This window comes from Leguminivora glycinivorella, chromosome Z (assembly GCF_023078275.1).
Source record: "Leguminivora glycinivorella isolate SPB_JAAS2020 chromosome Z, LegGlyc_1.1, whole genome shotgun sequence".
Lineage (NCBI taxonomy): Eukaryota > Metazoa > Arthropoda > Insecta > Lepidoptera > Tortricidae > Leguminivora > Leguminivora glycinivorella.
Window position 1 is genome coordinate 41,202,916 of NC_062998.1, and position 12,894 is coordinate 41,215,809.

General features: G+C 34.6%; 1 protein-coding gene across 1 annotated transcript in view; it reads left to right on the forward strand.

Moving 5' to 3' along the window:
• The window catches only part of LOC125240491 (calcitonin gene-related peptide type 1 receptor), a 152,560-nt gene that overhangs the window by 33,612 nt on the left and 106,054 nt on the right, over positions 1-12,894 (forward strand). The window contains exons 4-7 of the mRNA XM_048148385.1: positions 2,957-3,048; positions 6,136-6,262; positions 7,532-7,633; positions 8,991-9,109. Coding sequence (XP_048004342.1) covers positions 2,957-3,048; positions 6,136-6,262; positions 7,532-7,633; positions 8,991-9,109 — 440 coding nt within the window. The remainder of the gene's footprint in view (positions 1-2,956; positions 3,049-6,135; positions 6,263-7,531; positions 7,634-8,990; positions 9,110-12,894) is intronic.

Below are 12,894 nucleotides of genomic sequence, written 5' to 3' on the forward strand. Positions count from 1 at the left end.
TAATAATAATAAAGGGACAATCGCCGGCTAGTGTCACATTACTTTAAATTAAACTGTCTTAAAGGGCCTCTGCGCTGTTGGCTTCGGCCCCACGCACGCCTCCCAAAAGTCCGGGACCCCATGGTCCCGAGAACTGGAAAAGACAAACAAATAATAATAATAATATTCTTTTCTCAAACATGCAATGAAATATTGTCTTGACGTTCCTTAAAATGGGCTGGGAAGTATCGCTTTTTGGGCGCAACAATTCGAGAGGACTGTAAAGGGATTTCATATTATTTTTAGGCCTAGGCCTGCAAAGTAACTTTTTTTTATAAAATATTGTCCTTTAGAGCATTTTTATTTTTATTTCATTGTATGTTTGAGAAAAGCACTATACATGCCTCGGCGTGAAAACGGATTCCCGGCCTCGTATCCCTATCCGGCCTCGCTCGCACGCTCGCTCGGTCGTATATATCCACTTGGCCGGAAATCCTCATTTTCCCGGCCTCTGATGTAATGTGAGCAAATTTTTTTTTTGTTGTATGGTACCAAATTTGGCATGTCCTACCTCTTCTGACAAAGATTGCACAAATTCTATATCACTTTTTTACAGACGTTTGATATTTATGCATAAATAAATAAATTGTCTTTCAGAAATTATTAGTTTTGAATGAATATTAGCCATATTTTTAATAAAAACTTCTGTTTGAAGTCAACAAAAGTGTTGTTTTTCCCATGTCCTACCATGAAGTACTTATGTTTCATAAGCGTTAAAATATTATTTTTGTATCATAACAATATGTTTTTATTTACTTAAATATTTCTTTGTACATTTATTTCTAATTTAAACAACGCTTTATCTATCAAAAATAGTTTTAGAATACTAAAAAATTATTTCAAACATAAACCACAAAAAGTAGCTCTGTGGAAAATCCTACTGAGTTACGGAGAAATTTCGTCAATATTTACTTATTTTACTACTAAAGTGGTAGGTTATTTTTTCTTCTGGCCACATAATAATGTCTTGCCGTGTACGCCATATTGGTTATTTGTTGTCAGTCGCACGCCACAACTCGTGAAGGAAGTATTTGTTCGAGCGTGTTTTAGAGGTCCGTTTCTGAGTTCCATATAGTGACTACGTTATCGAAGGTATATTGTATATTTTATTAAGAAACTACCTGTTCATATTACTAGTTAGTTTATCTATTTTAATAATATATAACGTTTATGGGAAGAGTTTGTATAATTTAATTTACAACCAGAATTTTGTTTCTCAAAGGCGTAACCGTTACGTTCCATTGAGAAATATTGTTTCTCAGTGGATGAAAAAGTAACTCAGTGGAACGATAAAGCCGCGTTATAAGTACACATTTATATTTTCATATCATATTATATTAAAAAAAAATTATCGTCACTTTTTTATATGGAAATTTAATTATTTTCATGAATGTGATGCAATATACAAAGAAAACAAATTACTAAATTAAGGGCCTCAATTTTCATACGTGAGGCGTAAAATGAGTCCAAAAAGTTAATATTTTGAAGACACTGAATATGTACACTTTTTCTGAAAAGGGCTCAGTTAATTTTTTATTTTTGTATTTGAGATATTAACATCCACGTAAAAACAGTTTGCTTAATTGTTTGACGTAGTTAAATTAGCTCCATGTTAATCGCACCCTTAGTTTTATGTTACGTTCCACTGAGAAATTGTCCTAGCATTTTCTTAGATGTAAATTTAAATTTTTATAAGATTTTGTTAGCCTTACCTACCTGTGAGTATGATATTATATAAATTTAACATCTTCTTTACATTTAATAGGAGTTTATAGTTAATTTTTCTACAGATTTTTATGTTTTTACGAAAAAGTTTTGAAGTTTTTTGACCACAATGTCACTCAGTGGATATGTAAAAGTGATTTTTAGAGGGTTCTTTTGTGTTTATTCTACTGTTTTTTTTAAATTTAAGTTCATTTTGTTTTGATTTCTAATATTAATAAACGATTTTACATATATACGTCTTTTTTTGTTATTTTTATACATTAGTAAGTTTGTAACTCAGTGGATCACCCAGCTCCAGAAACACCGATTAAAGTTCATTTTTTTCTGAGTTTTTACAAAAATGCTATTAATTTCATTGAATTTTATGTAGATGAATGACTAATGAACACGAAAAAACAATTATTATCATGCAAACTAACAACATTTATAAAAACACAAGTTTTTCAAAACGCTACAACAAAATAAAAATCCGCCCATGTACTATTATTGTGTTTCTTTATTCTTTATTATATTCCTATATGTCGTTCAGATACGAACTTTAGCCACCACTTTTAGTAACTATGTAAAGTATGTATAAGAGAAGTGAATCAGAATCCTATTTAATTTCCGGGAATAAAATAACCGATAACTCGGCGGAAGTTAATATTTTCAATTTCGTAGTTTTCGTAGTTCCAAATGTGAGGAAGTGAATAGTAGTTAAGATGTCTACCTACATGCATAACAAATGCTGAATTCTACTAACATTTTCCTAGACAATTTATTTCCGAGCTTATGCTTTTGCTTATCGTCAAAAGTATTTTGTACAATCATAATAAATACTTATATGTTGGTAGAGAAAGTACTTAAGTAGTACCTTAGTAGTACTAAGTAGTACCTTACATAAAACAAACTCTGCCAAAAAGATTTTCATAATAACACTAATTAAGTTCTCGCGTTGTGTACACATATTTCGAAGAAAGGTAAAATCGATATTATTTAATCGCGTTCGACCTAGTAGTGACTTAAAATAAGTTTTCATATACCAAATACTGCACACAATTATTTGTCTATGAGTAAATTGTAATTAGGAGTAACTGCGAAGTAGTATTCGATATTGTGTTCGAAGTATAGACTACTGGGTTGAAAAAGACCCATTCCTCAAAGCTGTTCTATGTTATAATAGTTATTACTTAGGTTAAGAGTATGTCCACAGTTCCGGAGCATCGTCAACGACGTGTACGTCGCAGGATACTCGCTGTCCGTCGCTGCACTCATACTCTCACTGATGATATTTTTCTATTTCCGGTAAGTTCCCAGTGCCAATCATGTTTTTACTTTTTATACAATATTAATGAATGATGAATAGTATGTCTATATCGTCCCTACTCTTTACTTAGCTTCGTTTTTATTTATTTAATATAATTTATTCAAATTAGTACCTACATAACCTACACAATTTTAATATAATAATGCATTACTGTTCGGTCACACTCATATCGTTATTTGTGATGCTCATATACTTTACTTACTACAAATTGTTTTCCTTCGCTTTGCAGTTCCATATTGGATTTTGTTAACGCATTTTCTTTTACAAAGGAAAAGGTGATACCGTATGCGACCACGGTACCTAATTTATAGGGGAGTAAAAGCAAAGGGATTCGTAACACATAGGACTTTCTTACAATTAAGTAGGAATGGCTCGCTTGCCCGCTCACTGAAACAATTTCAGTTAGTCTCTTTGAAGTTGTGTATGTACATCATTTTATTAATATAAATTTACTCTTACTACATTTTGCAGGGCTTATTTTAAGCGAAGATATTTAGGAGCATTGTTTGTAGCAATTTGTAATTACTTATTTAATTACTTGATATACAAATATATTTTTCAGTAAATACTTATGCTGTTTTTTTCCGCACTATTAGTTCGCAAAGTAGTACATTTATTGTCAGATGAAAATCTCAAAGGGCCATCATATACTGAAAAAACCGGCCAAGAGCGTGTCGGGCCACGCTCAGTGTAGGGTTCCGTAGTTTTCCGTATTTTTCTCAAAAACTATTCAATGATACAACACTTCGTCCTTCGCTTGCTTTTTTACAAGGTTTTGATTTTTTGGATATTTTTATTTTTAAAGACGCTAGAGCAAAAATTTCCAAAAACGGTCTTATTGAATATGGCGAAAAAAAGATGTGGTACTTATTCAAAATTGGTAACAATTAGCCAAAAAAACTAAACGGTCCGACGACCGACACAGATCATTTCATTGTTATTCAGATTTGCAAATTTACTATTGATTAAGTTTTGAAGGAGGAGTCGAGAGCGGAACCTCGATTTTAAAGATTTTTTCGCAATATCTTTTAACTGAGTTGTTCTGAATGGACAATATTTTTTTCGGTAAATCTAGTTAATAACACTAGTAAGTATATTTAACTAAAATACCCAAATTAAATGGGGGCTCTTTTCCATTTTAGAATTTTCGCTCCTGTAGTGTCTTAAAACTTGAATGTCCTATCCTTATTTTACATTTCATGCGTATTGTAGAATAGATAATACTATTGGTTTCCTCATAGTTAACAAATTACAACGATGTGTTTTTCTCCAGTCATGAACATCAGTGCTCCAGTAATGGATCCCTAATAATGGACAATGATAAGTTTACAATTTTATTTTAAAGCCTTTTTTTTTCCTAATTTGTTCCTTGATCATCATAGGAGGTAAGCAGTTTTCCGGCTCTAGATATGGAATGTCGCAAAATAACACTATTTCTTTATATCTTTGGAGTAACAAACTAGTATGTTTTGTTACCTCATGTAATGGTTAATGCTGTAAGTAAAACTCATTCAAGTTTACATCGATTATTATTTATTATAAACGGAAAAGTCCTGAGACTGACTGACTGACTCATCAACGCAGAGCCAAAACTACTGAACTTAGGACCTTGATTTTTGTACAGTAGGTCAAGGGTTTAACGAAGGTACTTAACTTTAGGAGTTGAATTTTTCTAAATCCCTTCTTATTACTTAATAAGGGATTTTGAAAAATTCAACTTCCAAGAAGAGTCTAACGCTTTTATAAAAAAATTTTAAACTGCCTTAGCGAACGTGCCACCGTCGTTTGAAACGTTTAAAGTCGCAATTCACGCTAAAAAGAGGCCATCAGGCCACAGGGGCTGCTTCACTGCCCCGACGACAAATGAGGCGGCGTTAGTGTTAATAACTCCTTGAAACGCATTAGCGAGATTCATCAATCGTGCGATGCGCTTCAATTTCCGCTTTTGATTTGCCGTGGTGAGGATGGTTATTCAATTTCTTTACCTCAGCGTGACCCTAAGACATAACTGCCCCTAAAAAGACTGTTTGAGCTGTCGAGTTTTATTCTTTTCGCCCAATGATTAGGCAAGGATGCAACAATCCGATTATTCCCGTTCACTTTTTAGTCAGCTGGTTGACATGTATGCCAAAGTTGAATCTGAGAGGTAAAATTATATTCGGAACAACCAGGCGCAGCTAAGAGCTGACAGTTACATCCATCTTCGAGATGCTATAGGAAGACAGGATATTGAATGTGGAAGAACGTTAATCAAAGTCAACAAAATTGTATACTAAGAAATAAAGAAAATTATTTATTAGAAATGTTTCCTTGAAGAGGCGGTTACCAGTATGGTTTTTCACGCTTACAAAGCAGCATCAGGATCTAAAATTTTTATCAAATCAGCAGACACAGATGTTTTAATAATTTTACTCGGTAACATGCATAAAATTTGAAATGAAGAGATTCTGACGACTTCCGATATTGAGCCCGAATAAGCATCCCGCATTACTATTTACCTATTTTTGTGTTATAAACATTGAATCGCATCCGAAACACTACACTGCGCTCCAAATCAGGAATATCAGACCTAATGCGGGGGACAAGACCGCCAGTCTTAAAGAGGGACTGGGCAGGCCACGTTTGCGCACGCACCCGGATAGGTGGGCCAGCATAGCCACCAAATCTCGAATTAAGCGCGGACGTGGCAGGCCCAGACGGAGATGGCGGGACGACCTTGACTCCTTCATGATTAATTGGCCAGAAATAGCACACCAACGTGAGCTGTGGAAATCACGGGGAGAGGTCTTTGCCCAGCAGTGGGACACAAAACCGGACCATTACATTACTTGCATACTCGTATACCTATGCCATATTTATAAAAAAAACACATTTTATTAATTAAATTTTCCTCGTCTTGACTATGTGTGCGAAGTGGGACTCAATCCATCTGTGTAAAAATATCCTATAATATGTATGTATTTATTTATTTTATAGCCGAGTTGTAAACTACATCTCTCTTGAATTGCATTTAATTTTGTTGGGTTATTTGTAAATTGGACGCAAAAGCACATCTTAATTTGTAGGTCACTCCGATGCACCAGAATTCGAATCCACATGCACTTATTCACATCCTTCGCTCTCAACAACATCTTGTGGATCGTGTGGTACAAGACTGTGGTCAATGAAGTCGACGTGGTCCGGAACAATAAGGTACGTACAGCGATTAATCTATACTGTTAAGTTGACAAAACGGATTTTTAACCGCCGCGGCGCGCCGGCCCAAATCTCAAGGAAGGAGGTTCTCAATTCGTCTGTTTTTTATTTTTTATTTCTTAAATGTCTGTTCCACGATATCTGACTGGATTGTAGGTATATGCATAGTGCTTACAGATTAGTCCCATTTTTATCAGAACCCAGTTCTGATGATGGGATCCTGGAGAAATCGAGGATACTTCTCAAATCTGAAAGGCATACATATGGCGATTTTTGTGTTTTTATAAGAACAGAATGCACTTACGTCCAGAACAGTGACATTTGCTGCAGTAAAACTGCTGATGAAGATCAGAACAGAACTCCTTAAATCTGAACGGAACGCTTAAAATGACTTTGGCATTTCTATAAGAACTGCTTGCATTTACGTTCAGAACAGTGACATCTGGTGTAGTGGAACTTCTGATGATGATCAAAACGGAATAACTCCTCAAATCTGTACGGCACACTTATAGTGACTTTGGTACTTTTATAAGAACAGCATGCATATAAGTTCAGAACATTGACATTTATTTGTTAGGTGATTTGTTCTCTTTGTTATGTTTGTTAAGCATATTGAGTTTTCAAGACAAATTTTTTCAAGCTCGATATCCGATTATTTTTTCTTATAATCAGATATCGGATTCATGAGGAATTGAGGAAACTCTTCAAACCTTTACGGTTTACGTATATTCATTTGTGTTTCTATCAAATAATCAAATATTTACATTAAAATTTAAAAGCAGTTTAAAAAATACCTACACATTTCTACATAATCTTGTTTTGTATTGTTGTATTTTATCAAGGTTGCAATAAAGAGTAGGTATTGTATTGTATTGTATAATCCAACATTCGCAAGTACCTTTCACCAGATCCCAAAAGCGGCGGTTTTTTTTCTTAAAAATTATCATTTAACTAGTTAGTTCGTATTAATAACGTGCACGGATGCCACGGGTCTTACTTTTTCTTGAAGGACCTTTACCTATTTCCTTATGTTTAACTTTTATTTCCGAACGCTTTATGTTGACAGAAAGGTTTAATATAATTCATTTTGTATACAAAACCTTGTGGTTATCAATTTAGCTGTCAATATTTGGTAGGAGTAGGGGCATACTCGGATATACCTACTGTATTTCCTACTAATATAACAAACCTACTAATAAAAGAAGAAGAACACACTGCATCATAAAAAATGAGAATAATTTTGGTTCAATATATGATTTCTTGTAGGAATGGTGTCAAGTACTTCACCTGGTCACAAATTACTTTATGGTGACGAGCTACTTATGGATGTTTTGTGAAGGTCTACACTTGCACATCGCTCTAGTCGTGGTACGTATGAGGTAACCGAGGTATTTTACTTTTATTTTAATAATTAATGATAAAACTGATTTATAACATAACCAATGGTTCTTAAAATGTTTTTATGAATTGAATTGTTTACATTATGTACATTACGACGATCACTATACAATAAGTAATTGCTATTGTACTCTTTTACTTCAAATATAAAAATTGTATTGAGGGATCAATAAACTAAACTAAACTTTGCATCCGGTGGGTTAAATACTTTAAGATGTTTCTAAGCAAAATATATCAGAACTATTGCAACCCTTTACGTTTCAAGCATCGTCGCCAATATTTAAATCTATAGGGCAATCATAGTGTTAATATATCTTTTAAAAAATCTTCAGAACATGTATTTACCACAATAAAAAAATATATTATATACGTTGACCTTAATAAATAAACATATTATAACCTGATTTATGACCTTATTCAACTGCATTAAATGTTAAAAAATAATTGGTATACCCATATCTAATCTAATCTTCTACAGGTTTTAATCAAAGCAAGAACAAAATACGAATTTTGAAAAATAACCATTTCGTATCTCGCCCAATTGATTTTTTTTTGTACGATACGACTGCACGCGGAATGGTTTTTACTTATTTATTATGAAATAATCGCCATTTATACTAAATTGATGCATCTTGTATACCTACTGTGGTAACAATTAACAAATCATGCCACCTCTACATTAACACATTCTAATTCATACGATTCATAATAAAATAACTTACTTACCTGTCTAATGTACTCGATGCCACTTATTACTTTAATCAAAATGAGACGCCGTATAAGTTTCAAGTAAAGAAAATTGATTTATAAGCTCCAGGAAACAATTAATATTCAAGTATTCATAAAATTAATACAGTAGCTTTTTTACTACAGAAATCAAATTAGATCCTATGTACTGTACAAAAAAAAAAACAATTTTCTCTAGGAATATTTTGGACATTGGGCGTTTAAGATGTTACGAATAAGAGTAATACGTATCTTGCTTGTGACAACTTCAGAAATTATTGGTAGGTAGGTAGTTTGAGTACTTACATGAAAATAATATAGGCTGTTAGTCAAATTAATATTATTTGTACGAGCTCACGCATTCTTTTACACGGTTTTTTTATGTTGTTGTTAACTACTTATGTCAAGAGCTGGCGGATAAAAAGCGGATATTGTGAAAATATGGAGAAAATTATGTAGGTACGCGTCTCAAAACACAGTAAAACTTACAACTTAAAATTCATTTCTCATCATTGCTTTGATCTTCGCTAACATAAATAACAACACCTAATGGATTGTTCGTTTCTTCTTTAAAAACAACGTGATTTAAACGGCCAACCAGGTATTCATAAAGGACGAGGTGGCAATGCGAGGGTTTGTGGCGCTCGGCTGGGGGCTCTCGCTGGTGATCGTGGCGGCGTATGCGACGGCGCGGTACCTCACACCCGGCGCTACAGATCGGTAAGCCAATGTGGTAAACAATTGTTACTAGGATTGCAGATGGCTTATCATAATTGTGGGAGTTTGTGAATTTAGTGTATTTATGTAACGGCATAAATCTTTTGCAAGATTTGAATTGGAAAACTGTCAAAGAAAAATATCGATTTCAATTATTGAAAGTAAATAACACATAAATTTGGTGAAAAATATACCTACCTACACGGAAATAAAAGATTTACGGAGTATAAAAGAGCGAATTTCCTCTTCGCACTTCGCAATGGCTATTCATTTTAATACCCAGCACAAGGCCAGTAGCGGTAAGTACGTGCGACTTTCGTTGCGGAGGTCGCGGGTTCGAACCCCGACTCGCAACAATGAGTTTTTCGGAATTTATGTGCGAAATGTCATTCAATATTTACCAGACGCTTTTCGGTGAAGGAAAACATCGTGAGAAAATCGGACTAATTCCAATAAGGTCTAGTTTACCCTTCGGGTTGGAAGGTCAGATGGCAGTCACTTTCGTAAAAACAAGTGCCTACGCCAAATCTTGGGATTAGTTGTCAAGGCGGAGCCGTGGCAAATGCCGGGATAACGCGAGGAGGATGATGATGACCCAGCACAAGGCCAAAAGGCGTAAGGTAATGGCGCCTATTAACGTGGTACTTAAGGCAGATTTCAAAAGATACCAAAAAATTAAGGGTATCAAAGCTCATTAACGACCACAAATATTTTTTTTATGGAAGAGTATTTATTGAACTATTAGTTTTGAAGAGTTTTAGGATCATTTTAGTTTATTATATGTCATAAAATGATTACTGAAGCCAACATACCTAAATTTTCTATTACCGTGGTAATGAACAGGTTGCAGTTCTATTAACGCGAATTGAGATTTCATTACCGAGGGTATGAATGACGGTGTTTTTCTGCCATCGGTAAATAGAAACCCATCTCAAAATTCGGAGCTTAATACCGACGGTTGAATATACAAATTATGACAAATACATATACCTATACTATCCTCCTTTATGAATACCCACAGAAGACTCAGTTTCACCTAAGAAATCTGTACTTACGGTACACTAAATGTCATATTTTGATACAAGACTAATATGTCGCTCGGTAATAGATACTTCTATAGGAACCCATTACCGACCCAAACAAATATTGCATGGATCGGTAATAGATTCTTATATATTCTATTACCGAGGGTTATCTGATCGTACCATCGGTAATAGGCATAAATTGGAGTATTATAAAATCTAATTCCGACCCATAAAAACAAAGTCATACAGATGTATTTTCATTACAAATCAAAATAAAATATTGCAACCTTATATTAAAACCAAGTTTACATAACTGGCAAGTAAGCATCAGACTTTATGTCAATGTTTAAAAAAATTGACAAATTAACGGTTTTCATAGAAACTACGAAATCAGTCATGAAGTTTTTGCTAAAAATTAAGGTTTTGTTGAATAATTTTCATACCGCGTAAATAGTTCTTTGATAGCGTGAATAGATCAAGATTGAAACAACTGTAAGACATTATATAACTGATCACATATACTTAAAATAAAGCAAAAAGAACTAATATCACTACTTTAACTATTACCGTGGTATACCACAGTAATAGAATCTACTCACGAAATGGCGCCTTTCACCGCTGTCTTTTAATTTCCACTTTAAACACATTTCCAGGCTAAACAATACGTAAAAAGTACTCAGAAGTCATGTAGAAAACTATAAACAATAATTTGAAATGCATAACTTTCACCTGTTTGCCATAATTATTACGTAAACTACTAAATGAGATTGGAGTTCACTTAGGTTTAGCGTCACACGTCAGTATGACACAACCTCTTCTCGCAGCCCCGTGGCAAAAACTGTCAAATAGCGAGCGTCTTCTTTCATTCACACTCTCTATCGCCTATATGTGCGTTAGTCAACTAAACAGGCTTCCTTTGTGTGAGTAACTTCTTTTAAGAAATTGGTCGGTTTGCCTATAAAATGCGTATTTGCAAATGCGGCGGTAATGGACGTCGATTTCGATACCCGCGTTGATAGCCGCCGTTACCTTACCAAAATTACCAAGTCATTACACACGTTACCATTAGGTTCACATTTCGGGTCCTCGTTACATTATCTCATTCTATTACCTTTAGGTAAGCAATAGTACATTACATCAGAGGCCGGGAAAATGAGGATTTCCGGCCAAGTGGGTATATACGGCCGAGCGAGCGTGCGAGCGAGGCCGGATAGGGATACGAGTTTTCACGCCGAGGCATGTATAGTGCTTTTCTCAAACATACAATGAAATAAAATAAAAATGCTCTAAAGGACAATATTTTATAAAAAAAAGTTACTTTGCAGGCCTAGGCCTAAAAAATAATATGAAATCCCTTTACAGTCCTCTCGAATTGTTGCGCCCAAAAAGCGATACTTCCCAGCCCATTTTAAGGAACGTAAAGACAATATTTCATTGCATGTTTGAGAAAAATAATTTTCCCGTTAGTCCCATAATGATCGTCTTTACCTTTGGCTAGTCTGTGGCCTGTGTGCTACTGGTAATTAAAGTTAAAATAATAATGAACTCATTCGTGGCATTTGAACAAAAACCGATAGTAAATATCGGTCATAGTTACAAAAATAACGGTATATTTTCGTACTTTAATTTTTTGGTTTATTTTTTTTTAATTGGACACTGATAATTTGTTGTTGTTAACTTATTACGTGAAAACATTATTGCTCTGTGTGCGGTTGCATATGAAAAGCATTAAGCAATTGAAAAGATTGTTAAGTTTCGGGCTTTTAAAAATACCGGTGTCAGTAAATGAATTTCAATATTCCTAATTAAAGAGTGTGTTCACTAAATCTACTTAATATCTGTATCGGCATTTATTTTTATGTTTTTATGATCTTGCTTGTGTTGATTAAGTAAAAACGCTATATTCACTTAAATATTTCACTATTTTTACTATTGATGTCTTATAAATATAGCAATAATATAATATAGGAATTTCACCACCCCCTTTCTTCCCGTGGGTGTCGTAGAAGGCGACTGTGTGATATGGGTTAAATTGTGGCGTAGGCGAGAGGCTGGCAACCTGTCACTGCAATGACAGTTTCGTTTTCTTTCAACCTTATTTGCCAAGAGTGGCACTGTACCTTAGCGGTTTCATGTGCTCTGCCTAGCCCTTTAGGGGAAACAGGCGTGATTGTATGTATGTATGTAAATATAGCAACTTGTAAATAAGTGCACCCATTAATTACACAAAGAAATTTGTTCAGTATTTCTCGGATAGGCTGTATAGCGACAGGTCACGAACAAGATCCTCTAGGGATTGTCCATTATACCTATTTCTACTTTCTTTGGCATGTTTATTCAAGGCGTATTTCGTCTAGGTACATAGTAACATTCAAAAATTAAAACCTTACAAAAAGGTCAGAGCAAAAATGCTTTAAGGTACAGCGAGGCAAATCTCGACTGGGGGTAAATGTAACTGGTCAATTTTTTCCATGTTTTACAATGTTTGCATCATTAAATAGTGTCCACCGGTTATATATGGTAGGCGTGCTCAGTGGATACATGTAGAACTCAACATCATATCACCGCTCTATCACCGGGATTCGAACCCAGGACCGCGGCTCAGCCGACTACCGGCTGAGCCAGATCGGTCGTCGTCAATAAGATTGTTTAGATAGAGCCCACCACGACTCAGATTCATTCGAATGCTGCGAAAATGTCATTTACCGGAAAGTTTAGTGCGGCGATATATTAAAACATGACCGAAGGGAGTGTTTTAAATCG